The 17,863-nt window shown below is 44.9% G+C and overlaps 3 protein-coding genes across 6 annotated transcripts; 2 read left to right on the top strand and 1 right to left on the bottom strand.

Moving 5' to 3' along the window:
• Positions 1 to 864: 864 nt before the first annotated feature.
• On the top strand, positions 865 to 4,923 carry LOC123188532 (probable protein phosphatase 2C 62). The gene is made up of 5 exons (XM_044600700.1): positions 865 to 1,238; positions 2,867 to 3,118; positions 3,530 to 3,815; positions 4,079 to 4,233; positions 4,581 to 4,923. The coding sequence occupies exons 1-5, from the start codon at positions 1,200 to 1,202 to the stop codon at positions 4,719 to 4,721; spliced, it is 873 nt and encodes a 290-aa protein (XP_044456635.1). The 5' UTR covers positions 865 to 1,199; the 3' UTR covers positions 4,722 to 4,923.
• Positions 4,924 to 7,564: 2,641 nt separating this feature from the next.
• LOC123188531 (WD repeat-containing protein DDB_G0290555) lies at positions 7,565 to 12,244 on the top strand. Its single transcript, XM_044600699.1, has 12 exons — positions 7,565 to 7,856; positions 7,943 to 8,058; positions 8,159 to 8,188; positions 8,276 to 8,415; positions 8,574 to 8,750; positions 8,911 to 8,974; positions 9,057 to 9,164; positions 9,754 to 9,907; positions 10,363 to 10,452; positions 10,610 to 10,665; positions 11,166 to 11,223; positions 11,588 to 12,244. The coding sequence occupies exons 1-12, from the start codon at positions 7,775 to 7,777 to the stop codon at positions 12,031 to 12,033; spliced, it is 1,521 nt and encodes a 506-aa protein (XP_044456634.1). The 5' UTR covers positions 7,565 to 7,774; the 3' UTR covers positions 12,034 to 12,244.
• Positions 12,245 to 12,470: 226 nt separating this feature from the next.
• On the bottom strand, positions 12,471 to 17,629 carry LOC123188530 (filament-like plant protein 3). 4 transcript variants are annotated; one of them, XM_044600694.1, is made up of 6 exons: positions 17,250 to 17,629; positions 16,650 to 16,827; positions 15,151 to 15,328; positions 14,569 to 15,032; positions 13,067 to 14,446; positions 12,471 to 12,951 (listed from the first exon to the last, which is right to left on the bottom strand). In XM_044600694.1, exons 2-6 carry the CDS (start codon positions 16,761 to 16,763, stop codon positions 12,727 to 12,729), a joined length of 2,361 nt encoding a protein of 786 aa, XP_044456629.1. In that variant the 5' UTR covers positions 16,764 to 16,827; positions 17,250 to 17,629; the 3' UTR covers positions 12,471 to 12,726. The 4 variants fall into 4 exon arrangements, with proteins under 4 accessions (XP_044456629.1, XP_044456630.1, XP_044456631.1 ...); XM_044600695.1 differs by having other exon boundaries at positions 16,650 to 16,820; XM_044600696.1 differs by lacking the exon at positions 17,250 to 17,629 and adding an exon at positions 15,409 to 15,876.
• Between the last annotated feature and the right edge of the window lie 234 nt (positions 17,630 to 17,863).

The following is a 17,863-nucleotide window of genomic DNA, read 5'->3' as shown; positions in this document are numbered from 1 at the left end:
TTTATTAGGAAGGTGGCTTTGGATTGATCTATGTATTTATTTTGTAAGACCTTATTAAATAATACAATAAAGATGGTTGTGTGCATGGTTCGATGCGTAGGCCAGGTGTAATCCTTCTTTTGCGAAAACAAAACTATGTTGATTTTTAAAAGAAAGCCAAGATGCAAAATTCTCCATATGCCATTGTATTTTTTTCGTCAAGTTTAAACTCAAAATGAGTTGGGGTGTATGCATATAACTTTTTGCAAAACATATTAGCCTTTGCGCTTTCATTTTCTTTGAATACATTTTGTCGTTTCCTTTTTTTTTCCTTTTTGAAATAAACCGAATTTCAGTCTCACGCTTCAGATGTTTTTGTGCAGTTCTGATAGTATATCCGCAAATTATACGTGAACCATATAAAACTCAGGAAAAGATATGTTGCATACAAAGCCATACCATAGAAAATAAATAAACGAAGCATACCAATGATTTAGTGGCAAGTGGCCATGTTCCACTTTATTGAAGTAACAAGCAAGCGCTTGTTCTTTCCGTGACAAGAGAGGAAACTACCCCCAAGTCAATTACTCGTGTTTGCGGCCCATTTTGTAACTTGTGGTTGAGGACCAGTCAATCTAATTATACCGCTTTTAAGTATACGCATGTTTTTATCGATAGCTTGTCATGAAACCCCAGAGTGGTCAGATGCCGAGTTTGTCAAATAGAGCCGTCAGATTTTTGCCCCGGTCCTGCGTTTCACATGAAACGGAATACTACTCCCAAATGTGAAATAAGTACTTGGTATGAAAAGGACAGGGGGAAACCAACCGCTTATTTTTCCTGTCCGCACCTGACATTTCCATTGCCCCGCCCCACCCTACCAATCTGAGGTCAACCGAGCCTATCCAGCAAGATCCAGCCCCCTTCGCAAGGCCAAAGCTGACCACCACCCCCCACCTCCACCAACCCCTCCTCCCTCCCTCCCTCAATTATTACAAGCTCTTAGCATTGTTAATCACTTCAGACCGATCCATCCGACCATCAGCTGTATTGTATTTGTTCGGTGGATGACAGCGGGGAGAGGTGCGATTCTGACTTCCCGAGGGGCGGCTGGATTCCAAGAAACCATATTCTTGTGCTGCTAGTGCTAGCTAGCTAGGGGCGACCGAGTTTCAGCCAGGGACTTGTAAACCGGTGGTCTCGAGGAGGTACCCGATCCCATGGCCGGCAAGGAAATCTACCACAAGATGAAGGACAAGGTAATCAGTTTGCGCTGTTTTGCGAGTTTAGCTAGGTAGATGCATCGTATGCTTGCTTTTCTTGTCCTTGGCCTTCCATTAAAGATGCGAGCTGGCGCTTGAGAGACCCGTGAAATGGCGGACGTGATTCACTTGTCGTGCTTAACTCCGAGCATGTCTTGGGAGATTGTAGAATGATGATAGTCAAGCGGTTAGTTTTGCTGGTCAACTATTTTTACTTTACCTTCTCCAGTGATGCAGATGGTTGTGAGTTGTCAAGTCTGGTTACCCGTAATGAGGCCTGGCTACCATGGATCTTTGTATTAGCTTTTCTTTGGTGGGGTGGGGGTTGGGCGGTGGGTTGAGCTATATAGTTGGTTTCTTTCCGAGAATCGGTATATGTAGGTTTCAATAGCTGGATGTATTAACTTAGGGAAAGGAATTTACTGTTCTAATGCTAAAATATCACCGTGGTAATACAAGTGCTAATCTGAATCAAGGTTGTTAGTTTTGCAAAAGAGATTGCAAATGTCTTCTCAAGTGTCGAGTGCTTTTTAAGTCAAATGCAATCAAGAACTACAAAAAGGCTTGAAGCAAAATCTATATGTCCCTCATGTATATGCACTAGTGCGCTACGTTTATGGATGTCTCATGTGTTGTCGTTGGCGAACAATATAAATTCCCTGTTTCTTGCTGATAGCCCTGGAATGAAGAAATTTGGAGGAAGCAAACCCTTTAGGAACAAGAGAAAACTAGTCGATATGTTGGTTATACAAGTATGGTAGGAGAGCACAATACAGTGGACAATATACACAGGCTTAGATTTTAATTGACACTCAGAGACACAGCCGCCATGTTTGCTGGTTTAGTATGACTTCTATTTTGTATTGGAAATCAAGACTAATTGCACTGGAGTGGATTATATTGTAAATATCTGCCATCTCTATTAAAAAATGATGCATGCTAGACGCCAAATCACGAATGTCGTTCTCCTACAGAAAAACGTGGAATTGCAGGTGAAAATCACATGAAAATGCAGTCCTGCAGGCCAAATCTTTTAAGTTTTATTTTTGTGCTTACTGGTTCCTAAATTGTGTTTGGTAATGAAGGCCGAATAATATGTTTTTCCCTACTAAACTAAATTTATGGAATTTATGAATAGCCGAGGAGTAGAGGAACATAACTTGGGAAATATATGTTATTATCTGAGAAACCTAGCAGTTGCGAACCAAACAAGAACTGTAGCTGGAAAATGCTTGATAATACATTTTTTTAATTAATTTTCAGAAATATTACGCCGAAATTCTTTAGGCCCTTCCTCAACCTACTTGACATGCTTGTGAGTTTTAAGAGTTTGCATATAAGGTTAAAAAAAATAGCTGCCTTGAAATGTTATGCACTACTGGGTGTCCAGACAGTTCTAGACAAATTCATTCTGGGGAACTATTTAGACAGGCTCATTTTGGGAAACTATCTTTTGTCTTTTTGTCTTGAAAGCTTCCTGTGAAGTTTACTCTTTTTAGTTGCCTTGAAATGTCTTTTTGTTGTGCTGGATGTCCAACAAAGTTGTAGTCATATATTTGCCTTGCTGAGTGTTGAGGTCATTATCAGCATAGCTTGGTTGACAATTGGTCTGGATGTTCTTACAGGTGAAAGATGCTTTTAGTTCATCAGGGCCAGAAACAGGGAAAGGCAAGACAAAATTGTCAGGCAGGCGTGTCAAGCATGGTTACCATCTTGTGAAGGGGAAATCAAATCATCCAATGGAGGACTACTTGGTGGCGGAGTATAGGCAAGTTGGGGAGCATGATTTGGGTTTGTTTGCAATATTTGATGGCCACCTGGGCCACACTGTTCCAGACTTTCTGCGTGCACATCTCTTTGATAACATCTTGAGCGAGGTAATGCTTCGATTCCACTTGCTTTAAATTTTTTGTGGGGTCAAAGTTCAGTAATTGCTGCCATGCCTATATGCTAAAATGTTACTGCTGAGAGTGTTCTGCTATCATATCTCAAATGTTTGGTTATGGTAGCTTCATCGGCATAAGGTGAAAAAGATGTAAAAGGAAACACTTTCCAATCAGTAATGTTGGCAATACGTTTTAATAAGGTTAGAATGTTTTTTTTTCGTCGGCTAAGAAGTGCATATATTTTGAATGTATGGTGTTTTTCTGCAATCTACTTGCAACTACCATACTAGAAACAGATAGAGCAATATAGGTAGCGACTTAATTCACAGCTTATGCCTATTTGGACGTAGTCAACTGAATTTACAGCCGTACTGATTATTGTATTGATATCTGCATACTCAGCCAGAATTCTTGAGTGACACGAAAAATGCTATCAGAAAAGCATATCTACTTACCGATGAGAAAATATTGGAAAAAGCAGCTGAGTTGGGAAGAGGAGGCTCTACGGCTGTTACCGCCATCTTAATAAGCAGTAACGATAGTGTGAAGCTAGTGGTCGCGAATATTGGAGATTCACGAGCAGTTATTAGCAAGAATGGTAAAGCAGAGCAGCTTTCAGTTGATCACGAGCCTAGCATGGAGCGAGAAAAAATAGAAAAAAAAGGTGGATTTGTTTCGAACCTACCAGGTAACAACCATCTCTTGTCAATCCCTACCAACGCGTTGCTGTATGCCTGAAAAAGTATCTTCATTCGAGTTTAATGGTTCTGATTTATTTTTCCCCCTGAACCTTGTCTAGTGACATGCCCGGGATTTTTTAGTTATCTAGTAGCAACTGACAGTGGCGCTCATGTGATTCAGCTAATAGCAGTTTTCTTTTTGCTAGTAACTGTCACAAGCTTATGATCTATACTCTATTGAGGTTCAATTCCGAACATGTCTCATTTGCAGGAGATGTGCCACGAGTTGATGGGCAGCTGGCTGTTGCAAGAGCATTCGGAGACCGGAGCTTGAAAAAGCACCTCAGCTCTGAGCCACACGTGGCTGAGGAAGTTATCGATGAGAGTTCAGATTTTCTAATTCTAGCAAGTGATGGCTTATGGAAGGTGATGCCTATAAATCTCACACCAGTTATTCTTGATGGATTGGATCTAACTCATTGCATTATGTATCCAAGCTCAGTATAAACCAGTCTGTGTCCTCTGCCCTCTGTGCGGTCATCTATGGGGATATGCACGCACTATGTAATCTGTTTTTGAACATAGTGCAATAGTGTTTGTTCAAGCATGTATAGCACTTAGCCGGGCTTTCATGTTTAGCTTCATTCATTTTGCCATGGACCAAACTTATTTTCTGATTAGATTGATTATCAGTTCATGTATGGGTTGCTAAGTTGCATCTGGTGAGTTTACGATTTGCAAATGACACTAATGCAAACATGACACAAATTCAGGTGATGACCAACCAAGAGGCTGTTGATGAGATCAAGGACATCAGGGACGCACAGGCAGCTGCAAAGCATCTGACGGAGCAGGCGGTGAACAGGAAGAGCAAAGACGACATCTCCTGCGTCGTCGTAAACTTCCACTGCTAGCAGAGCTTGAAGCTGCTGCTAGCTTCTCAAGTGTACAATTTCTTTTGTGTCGGATTGGTTTTACGGTTTGCTGTTGATGGTCGGATATTGTGTTTAATCTTTTCTTGTTGGGAATAATCCACCACCCAAGGGGATCAAGGTTTGTAGAATATTGTTGTTTGTTCAAAGGCTATAATAAAAAGTGTTTCTCTTTTTACTATCATTTTAAGTTTTTTATTTTTTGCGACTTCCTTGGTTTCTGTTGGGCCCAGTTGGGTTTCGGGGTCCACCTACCCTTCCAGCTGCGTCTATGTAGTCATTTTGTCTGCACCGCGCAGGCATCAACTCAAGACAATGCACTCCTCTCAACTGACGCGGGTGCAGGCACCCCTTTGTCGGCTACGGTGGTCGTTCCGTTCATGTCACAACCTCTCCATCGACCAAACTCCATCCTCCTCGGCAGGCGATACCGCAAATCGACTCAAAGAAGCTCCTCGAGCTTGGTGTGAGTGCTTGAAGAAGACTCTTTGAGAAAGGGTTTCGAAATTGGGAAAATCGACATTAGTCTTTTTACCAAATGTGTTGATGCTGAACTCTTTGTGTACTAAATTCATGTGTTGATTAGCAAAGAATTCGGTAACTTTTTTTCCCGAGGAATCGAGAGGATTACTACCTTTCATTTACGGGTAAATGCATATTAACAAGAGGTGGACTCGTCTTGAGGAAAATGGCTCCGAAAACCCGCATAAATAGAAAACAAAAATGAGCCAACTAGCGAATCCCCTTTGGTGGGTGGTAGTTACCGAAAGCCATTCCCCTCTGCTTGATGTCCTCAAGGGCCAGCCTAGCTACCTCGACGTAGGTCATACGAGTTCCTTTGAAGATGCGCCTATTCTTCTCCATCCAAAAAATTTCGTACCACTGTGCCGACACCGCTCCTCGCATGAGAACCAGGAAATCATGCCACCCCACCATTCCCCAATGCCAGAGGCATGCCACATGACGAGAACAACTCTCCCGTCCATCCCTGGATGCAGTTTCTAACCACCAAGAAGAAAGGGCAATCCTTGCACAGGTGGGGCGCCGTTTCGAGATGTTTAGGCAAAGATGACATCTAGTATCACTTCGAATTCTTTCACTTTTTTTTACTATTCATGTGGGTACATTTGAGCTAGAGTGTAGAAACTCCAGGTCACTCTTGATTGGGCTCTCTATCGCACGTCATTGCATTTCTTTCGTGTTGTTCTCGTTTGGTTGCCTACCACATGGCCGCTGTAGCATATTTTTTTATTTGTAAAAGGTAGCTTGGTTGTATGATAGATTTAAAAGAAATATAGATTGAAAATTTTCACGTATTTAAAATATATTCAGGATTTTTAAAATGTTCATGAACAAAAAAATATGCAGAAAATTATGAAAATGTTCATGGGTATATAAATTGTTATGAATTTTAAAAAAATTATCCATTAATTTAAAAAATATTCACAAATATGAAACTGTTCACGAATTTGAATAAATATTCGCTATTTTTGGAATTTTTTATATATTTAAAAGTATTTATACAAAATTTAAAACTAAGACCAAGGAAAAATGAAAAACGGAAAAACAGAAAAAATAAACATGAAACCGGCAAAACAGTCGAGAAACACAGGAAAAAGGGCGAAGAACCTTGCTAGAACGTTCTCGAAAACTCGCTCTGGCGGTGACAGGGGGCAGGCCCAGTACTGTGCAGGATGTGCGTTTTGAACCATTTACACATTATATTATGGAAATCGTTTATTTTCATCCGGCTGATAACAGCGACGCGTAAGTCGCCTCATCCTAGCGACGCGTGTCCCGCGTGGCGTGGACCTGGCAACCTTATCCTCCCCGCGTGCCCCTCGGCTCCCTCATCTCCTACCTCTGCAGAAGCAAATCCTCATCTCTTTCTCCGGACGCAGGATAAGCAAGCCGTCACCAGCCACTGGCCCGTCGTCGCGGCAGCTACCGCTGCATGAGCCAACCCAACCTGCTGCTGCAGGCACCACCAGCTGCCATCACCGCTCCACCTGCTTCTTCTCTTTTTTCTAGGCGCGACCAGTCCAACCACAGCAGCGCTGCGACCCCATGATCTCGCTGTCGAAGTGACGCTGCAACGCGAATCGGCAGGGAGCTGCAGTGCAGCAAGCGACATGTGACCCATGGAGCCGGAGCCGTCGGCGCTGCCTTGGACCAGGTCGGGCTGTAATGGAGCTTCGCCGGAGCCGTCGGCGCTGCGGTGGAGCTCCGGCAGGGCTGCAATGGAGCTCGACCGGAGTTGCAATGGAGCTTCGCCGGAGCCGTCGGCGCTGCCTTGGACCATGCCGGGCTGCAATGGAGCTCCGCCGGAGTTGCAATGGAGCTTCGTCGGAGCCGTCGGCGCTGCCTTGGACCACGCGTGGGCTGCAGTGGAGCTCCGCCGGAGTTGCAATGGAGTTTTGCCGGAGCCGTCAGCGCTGCGGTGGAGCTCAGGCAGGGTTGCAATGCAGCTTCGCCGGAGCCGTCAGAGCTGTGTTGGAGCTCCGCCGGGGCTGCATTGGAGCTTGGCCGGAGTTGCAATGGAGCTTCGCCGGCGCGTCGGTGCTGCGTCGGAGCTCTGCTGGGGCCGCAATGGAGCTCGTCGGAATCAATCCGTGGTGCTGCGTTGGAGCTGTGTTGGAGCTGCGCTGGGACTGCAAGTCTGTAATGGTGCTGCGTTGACTCGCTGCTACCGTGGCGTCGTTGTAATTCAACGGCCACCAGTGCACCGATTGAACGGCTAAATAGGCGGATGATTTCTCTAAGAAATCATTATTTGTAGCAGCCCCCTTATATTATTCCTCGCCTTAAGCGCTAAATAGGATTTTCGCTGTTTAAAACCCTCCGGGCTCGCCATTCAGGCTTTTCCACGGTGTCGCGGCCACCACGGAAGAACCGCCCGGCCCAGAGCAGACTCACCCTGCATCCATCTATCTCCCCTAAAACCCTAAAAACACGAGAAGCCCTACTCTGCCTCCCCTCCCCCGAATTGCCGCCTCTCCTCTCCTCTCCTCCACCGGAGAGAGAAGCCAAGGAGGATGCCGCGGATCACTTCGGTGGAGAGCCCCGGCTGCCCGCCGCTCCGCGCCATCACCACCGACATCCTCGGCCTCATCAAAGGTACTGTCACCTTACCCGACTTCGCCGCCTCCCCTCCGCCGCCGCCTGCTGCTCACTGTTCCTTCTCCGTTTTAATCCCGGCGCAGTCGTCGAGGCCCGCGCTAGACCGGCGGGCGTCGCCAAGGTCGTCGAGACGTGGGGCGAACCCGACGCCTCCAGGGCCATCCTCGTCGCTTCACTCGCCGACCGAGCCGTCGACCCCGTCAGTCCCCTCTACAGCTCAGCTCTCTCCCGTAAGCCCTTGGTGAATCACGGCTGCTCATTCCTATAGTCACGATTGTCTATTTTGTTGCGTTTTGCAGGTTTTGGCTGTGGCAAGGAAGAACGGTGTGGTGAGTAACTGCTGCTGCTTCTCTGAGTTGGGACGCTTACCTTGTGCCTCTTTCAGTTGGTTGTTAATTCCAAAGGTTTCTGTGTAGGTTGAGTTGCTGAATCCATTGAATGGTGATGCTCTGGCTGTTGTCAAGTCCTCTAGGACAGACCAAACTGTCGGAGCTGTGGAAAATGATCCCCTAGTCGCCCTGCACCTCTTCAGAAAACATGCACCGGACTTAACCACGTAATTTTCACATGCTCATAATTTTCCCCATAATAGATATCTTACCACACGTCTACATCTGTAGTATTAAGTATCCATATATCAATGAAAAGTTCATCGCTCTTGTGCGTTTTGGTGATATTGGCCAAATTGTATTTATATCTAGTTGCTCGTTGCAGGTTAGGTACATTTCTTGCTTGTACGGAGAAGGGCAAAGCAAGTGTGAGATCTGTTGCAAAAGAAAACACGGTATCTGACTCGGATGTTGGGCCATCAAGCACTTGGGAAGTGTGTAACAAGGGTACATTGCAGTTTTCATCTGTGGATGTTGGTGAAAACTATGCAATGTTTGGAGGGTGAGTTGACTATAACCTTTAGCATGCGATTACCGAATACTGTATGCTTAAGAAACTGCTGTTGGGCTGCATTCATTTTATTTACCAGCTTTTCTGTCTGAGATGTGAAAATCATTCAGGAAATTTGTAGTGTTTTTAACAGTTATTTGATTCATTTTAGGAATGGTATGGAAGTGAACTTGTGGGATATCACATCTTGTAGTAAGATGTGGTCTGCTAAATCTGTAAGTGCCAATCTGTTTTTTGACTTATTAGCTGACATCGCAGCAAACATTTATCTGTATTAATTTTATTTTGATCTCACAGCCCCGAGCTAACAACGTCGGTATATTTACCAAACCTTGGTTCACGGCTGGAACTTTCCTGTGCAAGGATGATCACCGTAAAATTGTAGCCTGCACAAATAATCATCAGGTACCATATCTCATCACTGTTGCTAACAGAATTCCGAGTTTAATCTTGTTTGCTCAATGTTTGTGTTGGAATTCAACAAATTTAACCAGTTCAGCTCTCTGACTGCAAGCCTGCTAGTTGATGGGGTTTTGTTATGATGTCTGTTGCATCTGTGTAGTCCCCCCATAGCTTGTAAATAATGATACCATTTCATTTGCTTAATTGGCGTGTTTGCACTTTCTTTTATGCTAGGCAGTGATTAGCTGTGGATGTTTGCTACTCCCTCCATCCATATATACAGGGCCTAATGCGTTTTTTGAGACTGTCTTTGACTATCGATAAGATTAACAGTATATGAGATGTATACTGTGAAAATTATATCATTGGAAGCTCCTTTCACCTACGAATGTGACGGTATGCTTTGTGTAACTTGCATGTCATACATTATTCCTCTAACATGTGGTCAAAATTAGCCTTGAAAAACGCATTAGGCCCTACTTACATGGATAGAGGGAGTAGGACCATTTGCATCTGTAATATATTATGCTGCACTGATGATGACCGCTCAACTTTACTACCACTAATGGTGTTTTCATTTTGTGTTTACCAGGTTCGCTTATATGATACTGCTTCGCAAAGAAGACCTGTTGTTTCAGTTGATTTTAGGGAGTCACCAATCAAGGCAGTTGTAGGGGATCCAGATGGACATACTGTCTATATTGGGACAGGAACAGGAGACCTCGCTTCCTTTGACATGAGAACAGGTACGATAAACAGATGGCGTGCAGTATCTTTCAATGCAACTGAGTATTTTAGGAACATGTGCCTTTTCTGTCTAGTGTTAAAGTGGCCTATGTGTCACAAGTCTACTCCTTTTTAATCATCAGATCCACTTCATGTTTGCTGTTTTGTATAGGTAATAATGGTATGGAGTACCTATATTGGTCCGTTTCTTTATTTTATTTTGTCTAATCGACAGATAGTTAGTGACATGCAGTTGCAGCTAATGGAAATGGTAGAGTTGAAATATTTATCAGCATTTCTACATGTTAGAGTCTGATGTATAATGTTTAACAGATTGGAGATTGCGTAGCACTTAGTTTATTATTAAATATAATGACATGGACAAATGATTATGGCTAATAACAACCCAAGGTACAATGTATGCGAGTATAACTTATTTTACAGTGTTGTGATTGGTGTGTACCTTTTTTTACAGGAAAACTACTCGGATGCTATGTTGGTAAATGCAGTGGAAGTATTAGATCGATAGTTAGGCATCCGGATCTGCCTTTGATAGCATCTTGTGGTGAGTTATAAATTTCCATTTATTTCAGATTGATTTATTTTGAATGCAACATATAGTTTTACGTTCCCTCAATTTTGTTGTGCACTTTTACTTTTTATTGGCTGTCTTTGTTTGTACTTCTTTGAACTAACTCGGGATATTATTTTGGTCTTTGTAGGATTGGACAGCTACTTGCGAATCTGGGATACAAATACAAGGCAGCCGCTTTCTGCGGTATGTCTAAAATTAATTTCACAGCATTCATATTAAGCTCGAAGCTTGTTGTTGCTCCTTGCAATTAATTGATGCTAATTTTTATTTATATTGCTCTAATTGTTTTCTGGTGCGTTTTGACATGTGTGTATGTAAATGAATTTATTATAGTGAGCATGAAGATATCATTGACTAGCCAAATATCTTATGACTTAATCTTGGGCTACTCTTTATTACTCCCTCCATATCAAACTATAAGATGCCTTTTAGGCTAAACTAGCCTGTAAAAACCTCTTATATTTTGGTACAGAGGTAGTACCTAAAAAACATATAATCCTATAATTGAGTGTGCAAGTTCATTTATACATGTCGGCGTATATGATAGATGATTTTTCGTTTCTATCTTGGCTAACCTTGTACTCTAGTTAATTGGCCTTTAGTGATTGCGCTACTGGTTATACACCATGGTTTTTCATTTTAAACTCTTCATGATCTAACACATGTTCATTGGTTGGTAACAGGTCTATCTCAAGCAGCACCTCACGACAGTGGTTATTGATTCACATTTCTCAGCTGAAGGTTCGTCTCTCACTCTCTCTCTGCGGGGAGTTTCTTATGTATTTCCAGTAGCTATTCTGTGTTATGTGCTCTGTTTTCCGTTGTTGTTGTGGTAAGTTATGTGAGAGTGGCAATTGTTTTTTTACATTCATGTTATCTCGAATGGTGCTTGCTGTAGGGGCAAAGTGCTTCCCTTTAGGACTGAAACATGTTGACTTGTTAAATTTCATTGGATGTGGAACTGATAATTATAGTTAAGAGCTTCTTTTTACTTGGAACACTTCTGAGTTCTGACCTGTAATCTTAAAATGGCGTACATCTTAACTGCATCTTGATGGATGCCTTGAGGTTTGAGGTACTGTGCTAACACTACTGTTGTGTCTAGAATCTGAGGAGACTAAATCCAAGCAGCCAGATTCTTCAATGGTGGCTGAAGCTGCAGTCAGAAGGGAAAAAAAGAAAAAGAAGAATGTATTGGTTGAAGAGGCTGAGGAAGGAACTCAAATGGTGGACCCTGATGACTGTGATGCTGAAGCAGTCAGAAAGGACAAGAAGAAGAAGAAGAAGAAGAAGAAGAAGAAGAAGAAAACTGTTATAGAGGATGATGAAGAAACGCAAATGGTCGACCTGGATGAAGACGATGCTGAAACAGTCAGAAAGGCAAAGAAGAAAAAGAAGAATAAAAGGGTTGCAGAGGATGAGGAAGGAACTCAGATGGCTGGCCTTAATGACAGTGATGCTGAGATCTATGCCCCAAAGAGAATAAAATCTGAATCTGGCGAAAGAAGCAAAGGCACGAAAAAGAAAAGCAAGAAGCAACAAGTTGCCTAGGACATTTGGTGTGCTGGAATTATTGACGTCTGACCACGGTGCTTGCCTTAGTGAATTTGTAAAAGAATGCCTTTTAAGTACAAGTTCATTCAAACTTGAACGGTATGGTTCATTTGTAGTTTTTCCTTGAAATATTACCTGCTGTTTACAATATTATGATAAGTGATTCGAAAATATTATCAAACTTGAACGGTATGGTTCATTTATACTATCTCATCTGACTCTGTGTCCTCATCTTGGTTAGTTTGTACCGAAGTAGCAATGGTCTAGTTTAGTGTGGACAACGTCAGTCCTGTTGGTGTAGTGAAATTAATGCAAGCTCCTGGACATTTGAAATTTGAACTATTTTTGGCTGAAATGTGTAGGATCTCTGCCAATTGATATAAGATAATAAGTATGTATGCAAGTGTTGGGTGAGCATATAAGATACGGAGTCATGTTGCAGACGAGGTTAAAAACCATTTCGATAATTTCATGAGACTAGTTGACCAAAATTGATTTTTACACAGTTCCCTTAAGGCTATACACTTCATCTCTCCATATGAACAGTGCTTTTTTCATATGAGCCTTTGCTCTCACCTGTATAAACTCGCATTAACTTGTCTCCATATGTAATCAGGGAAGGATTCTGTCAATCTTATTATGTGACAGCCAAGCCATATAATTTTCTGCAATCTTTCTTTGCTACCACAATCATGTGGCCGCCAAACAGCCCAACTGTGCTGGATAACTTGCTGAATCAAACAGCTTGAGATCGCCATCCCAGCTTTCAGCTAAGGCGATGTCATGATTCTCAACCCCAGGATCAGGGATGATGAATTCATCAAAGTTAGATAAGGTTTTCAACTGCGCGCTCAGTGACGCTATTGTTTTCTGGCAGTCTGCTAGTTTCCCCGCAGCACGAGCTAACTCTTTCTCCTGTACAAAGTGATGGCATTCCAGTTACTCATCAGAAAAACATAATCACTTAAAAAGTCCTCAACTTTTCATCACCGGACTTGGTTGTGATAGTTAAGAGATACCTTAAATTTACCTTTGTGATGTGCAGGTCTGTACTTGCCATAGGTTTCACTTCCATTGGTTTTGGCTGATGACCTGGAGCTCTGCTGCACAATTCCTGTTTCAAGTCATGGCATTGTGCGGCGAACTCCGACGATTCTGCTCTCTCTTTGAGAATTTGTTCCTCAAGCAAGTAAATCTTTCTGTGCGATTCCTCTGCTTCTTTCTCTTTGAGCTCTAACCGGCTCGTCATTTTGTTCTTCTGGGCTTCGGAAGCATCCAGTGCAGTTATGTAGGCTGATGACAAGTTCTTCTGCGTCTCCAATTTCATTTCCAACTGCCCGGCATTCTCCTTCAAGCTCTTGATTTCAGCTTGCGCCGACTTGAGTTGAGATTCCAGTTGTGCAATCAACGGCCCTTGTTTCTCCAGAGTCTCTTCAAGCGTGTTAACCTTCTCATTCAGGGCAAAGGCATCTGAATTGGCGGCCTGGAGTTGAGATCTGAGCTCATCTCTCTCTGCTTCCAGTGCTTGGAGATCACGGCACCGCTTTGCGGATTCAACAGACAATGCCTTATCTTGCTGCTCCAGGCCACGCACCTTCTTTTGGAATGACACGATTTCTTGTCCTGCCAGCTCCAGCTCAATCTCTGCACCCTTGATCTTTGCCTCCAGAGCATCGACGGCAGGGCATTTCTCTGTGAGCCTCCTCTCTAGCAGGGTGATCTTGTCGCTGTATTTTCTGGCGTCGGACTCGAGCTGAGCACGCAGCTCTTTCGTCTCCGACTCGAGCTCATCCATCTGCTGATATTTTGCCGCGAGCTCCAGCGTTAGCGCCTTCTCCGAGTCCAGCCGTTCCTCCAGGATGCGCCCCTTGTCCAGCAGGCTCGTGATCTCGCCATGGGCCAGCTCAAGTCTGCCCTCCAGATCGTTCCTCTTCCTCTCCGCGTCTTGCATTTCGGCCTCCATGGCATGCCTCTCTCCATTGACGAGATTTAGCTGCCTCTGCATCTCACATGATCTCTCCTCTGCTACCATTGCCCGATGGCGGCAAGCCCTCAGCTCGCGCTGGGCTTCGTGCAAGGCTTTGTCCTTCTCGGCCACCAGCTTCCTGGCCTTCTCCTCTAGCTTCACCAGCTGACCACCGGTGTCCTCGGCATAACTGCTGCTCCTCGAGACGGCGCCGTTGGCTGACGCAAGCTTCTCCATCTCAAGGAAGTCATCCATCACACCGATGTCGACTGCGGTTGCTAGGCTTGCACTCCTCGTCTCGGTCTTGTACTGGTCGAGCTCGGTGATGAGAGCCGATGCCCATGAGTCGGAGCAGTCCGACTGGCAGTCCGTCACCGACTCGGCACAGAGGGAGCTCGGGGTGCGCCGGAGGTCGCTGCTGAAGGAGGGTCTGCGTGCAGTGGCCTGCCAAAAACTCCAGAGACGTTAGCTTCCAACAAAGGAGGTCAAGAACCGTCCTCTTCACATCACATAATATGATGCCTCCAATGGCGCCAAAGCACACGAAGAAGGAAGGGTGTCATCACCTGCAGTTTTCTGCACTCGGCTTCGAGCTTGGCCGCCTTCCTGATGCTCTCGAGCTGCTGCTTGCTGGCCGCCTCGGCCGCCCTCCTGTTGAGCTCCTTCTCGATGGTCCTGAGCCCCAGTTCCTCCGTCTTGGCGAGCAGCTGCGCCTTGAGAGCCGAATTCTCCTTCTCCAAAGAGGCCAGCCTGGAGCTGGCATCGCCGTCACTGGTCACCGAGCGCTCCGACTTGGCTTCCAGCTTGGCCTTGAGCTCGACAATCCGCAGCTCTAGGTCGGTCTTGTCCGACTCCCACTGCCGAGACTGCAGTGCCAGCGCGCCCTGGACCTTTTGGTCCTGCTCTTCCTTGGCGCGCCGGAGCTGCCGGACGCATTCCTTGAGCGCGCCATCCAGCGTTGAGTTCTTGACAGTTGCAGCATTCAACTGGGCTTTCAGCGATGCCATCTCGTTTTCGGCCTTCTCCCATCCTGGTACGAGAAATGCATGCACAATCTGCTTGTGAATAATGTTCAATCAAAGGCTACCTAGTAATTTTTGTGTGGTGCTTAATCTTGTTGTTCAGTCATGTTTAACTGCACTGCGTACCTAGAACAGCTTCTTCGGCAACTTTGGAATGCTGCTTGACGAGATCATCTTTCGCACGAATATCCGATACCACAGAGGACAGCCTCTCGCTCAGCACCTTGACTTTCACATTGCTGTTGTCCTGTGCTTCCTCGGATGCGACCTCGGGCGATTTCGGGGAACTCTTGAGGGTGGTATCCTAATCAAAGAGGAGATAGACAAGCAGAGTCAAAATTGTTGTCCCCACAGAAAAAAGAAGCAAACATTGGTTAGACTAACTTGGCTCATTTTTCAGCTTGTATGGAGAATGTTTAATGCATAAGCTCAAACTGTGGGCAGCCCGGCAATTGTTCCTCACTGTTGCATTAGAGTATTGGAGGGAGAAAGACAGCCTTGGTCAAAAGACTGCAAGCGAGGGCAGCAGCAGCAGCAGCAGCACAATCAAGTAGCAGTGGCGCACATGAAGAGAGCTGGAATCTTGATTGCTCTCTCTGCGCCAGCAAGCATTATGAGCCATTTGTGTTGGGCCAAAGGTGATGGTGCAGCACATGGAGTGGCCACCAGAAAATCTGCATCTTGCCCTTGTTGCAGCCATAATGTTGGCAGAGAAAAGAGAGTGCCAACTAACACATCATCCTTTCCTTGGTATGCATCCATGGATAGGTAAGGTAGGCTTGTCCTGTTAGCCACTCTGCTACAGGGACAATAGGACCCCTTACCATTCCCTTCCCTGCTTCAGTTGGAGGCCTACTAGAATTGCCATGAAGATTGGTCAATGTTGCCAACCAAAGCATCAAATGAGATTGAATCCTGCAGCCCATTATTGTCATGTGGCTGAGATCAATTGTGTGCCTCTACTAACATGGTAGAGCTACTGTTCGGTGGTCTACGGCGTGCATCCTAGTATTACCATTTACTACCAGAGAGGAGACTAAGACAAAAAAAACATTTAAAAGAGAAATTAATATTCCAGAAAGAATGACAAGCAATCTGGCTCTCTTATACAGTATATGCTGATGAATTCTGATCCAGCATTGGGAATCTCTATTTAGCCCTATCCGTTACGTTATGTGACATCATCGATTTAAGAGTTGATGTTGCAACTTGGCGATAGATTAGAGGCCCTACAGATGTGTGATTGGATGAAACCTCACTCACATGTTTGCCATGCCACATGGCCTTGTCATTTTTCTCTGGGCGGCACATGTTGCATGATCTGTTAAGGAGGAGGCGTGTAGGACTCTCAAAGTCAATAAACACCCATCAACATGCCTGAACTGAACTTGCTCCACCGCAAAAGAAAAGGAAGATGTCTCAACATGCTTGTAAAACACTCCTTGACACTACACATGCATCGAATCTTTTTACTGTAGGCCAATTTCCTTTTCTTGCTCCTCTGACCCGTTAATACTTAGTTTGTTAAATCATGCAAGGCGAACAGCGAGAGAGTGCCGCAAAATCGCAGGAATGGACACCATCAACGTAGCGCAGGAAGAAGGATAACAAGAATCCGTTCTCACCTGTTCATCAGTTAAAGTCTCGGATGGGCAGGAGGCGGAGCTGTCGGTTTCGGTGGGGGCGGGGGCCTTGTCCGAGATGGACTTGCGGCGCCACGGCCAGCTCCGGCGATCCATTCCTCGAGTTAGCTAGCTCTCTACACCCTTGGGTTGAATGACGATGCTTATGCGCCCCTGTTCACTTCAGCAATCCACCCAAAAGTTTAGACAAGGAAAAGGGACAGATTGCAGTTTAGGCAGTATACTTGAAGAATAGAAACTTGAATCAATCCAATCCCAATGCATGCATATCAGCTCGATTAGGATGTTCAGTGTTGCGTCCATTCTGAATGAATTGGCAAGAAGCATGCGAATTCCAGCAATTCACTGATCCAAACACGCAACCACAAGGCAAGGACAAGAAAACCATCCATGGAGAAGAGATTAAACACCACACCACACCAGACCAGACCAGACCAGACGACTAAGAAGAAGAAGAAGAAGAAGAAGAAGAAGAAGAAGAAGAAGAAGAAGAAGAAGAAGACAAATACTGCATCACTTGATGATAGATAGTACCAAAAGAAGCCGAGTTCATCAAGAAACAACACAATTCAAAACTACTACCTCCTGCTCTCGATCCGCTCCGCCGCAAATCACCGAGGTGGAGAGAGGAAAGTCCAGGCGAAGAAATCGACGAGAGAGGAGAAGCAAGGAATGGAGGACGGCACGGCAGCAAGACCCAGGAAGTAAGACCCAAGAAGCGCGCCCCTTCTCCTTGCTCTTGGACCCAAGCAGGCGAGGCGAGCCTATGGTGGCATGTCGTCCGCAGTTTGCGCCCAAGATTCTCTACTCCTACCTGGGCCTAGCTAATAGCCTATATATAGAGTATTTAATAATCAAAATACGTACGTACGTACAAATGGGGAATAGACGATGCAAGAAAGAAGCATGGTGTGTGTGTGTGTGTGTGTGGCCTGGCCGTTCCGTGGGGGAGAAACGGAGGCTTGGTTTCGTCGGAATGTTTAACTCTAGCTTTCTTGTGATAATGGCAATGGGATTGATCGTGCTGCCAGTCGTGCTAACGACTAGTACGCCATAACCACTAACCGCTGAGCTTAATTCGATTACAACGGAATGGATGGCACGTTCATATCATCGTACCCCGCCCGGAATTAGTCGACACTCGCTCCAGGAATTTCAGGGTCATACAGCTCGTGGATACACATGAGCAAGGGAAT

The sequence above is a fragment of the Triticum aestivum genome, chromosome 2A (assembly GCF_018294505.1).
Source record: "Triticum aestivum cultivar Chinese Spring chromosome 2A, IWGSC CS RefSeq v2.1, whole genome shotgun sequence".
In the NCBI taxonomy this organism is placed as follows: Eukaryota; Viridiplantae; Streptophyta; class Magnoliopsida; order Poales; family Poaceae; genus Triticum; species Triticum aestivum.
This window is presented reverse-complemented; position numbering and strand designations above follow the sequence as displayed.

Excerpts from the sequence above, each read along its gene's own strand:
- LOC123188532 (XM_044600700.1), top strand. The coding sequence starts at position 1,200 with ATGGCCGGCAAGGAAATCTACCACAAGATGAAGGACAAG. Across the intron at positions 1,239-2,866 it reads ACCACAAGATGAAGGACAAG|GTGAAAGATGCTTTTAGTTC; the intron begins GTAATCAGTTTG and ends ATGTTCTTACAG. Across the intron at positions 3,816-4,078 it reads ATTTGTTTCGAACCTACCAG|GAGATGTGCCACGAGTTGAT; the intron begins GTAACAACCATC and ends TCTCATTTGCAG.
- LOC123188531 (XM_044600699.1), top strand. The coding sequence starts at position 7,775 with ATGCCGCGGATCACTTCGGTGGAGAGCCCCGGCTGCCCGCCGCTCCGC. Across the intron at positions 8,059-8,158 it reads CCGACCGAGCCGTCGACCCC|GTTTTGGCTGTGGCAAGGAA; the intron begins GTCAGTCCCCTC and ends TGCGTTTTGCAG. Across the intron at positions 8,751-8,910 it reads AACTATGCAATGTTTGGAGG|GAATGGTATGGAAGTGAACT; the intron begins GTGAGTTGACTA and ends GATTCATTTTAG.
- LOC123188530 (XM_044600694.1), bottom strand. The coding sequence starts at position 16,763 with ATGGATCGCCGGAGCTGGCCGTGGCGCCGCAAGTCCATCTCGGACAAG. Across the intron at positions 15,329-16,649 it reads AGACTTTAACTGATGAACAG|GATACCACCCTCAAGAGTTC; the intron begins GTGAGAACGGAT and ends CTCTTTGATTAG. Across the intron at positions 15,033-15,150 it reads TGCCGAAGAAGCTGTTCTAG|GATGGGAGAAGGCCGAAAAC; the intron begins GTACGCAGTGCA and ends TTCTCGTACCAG.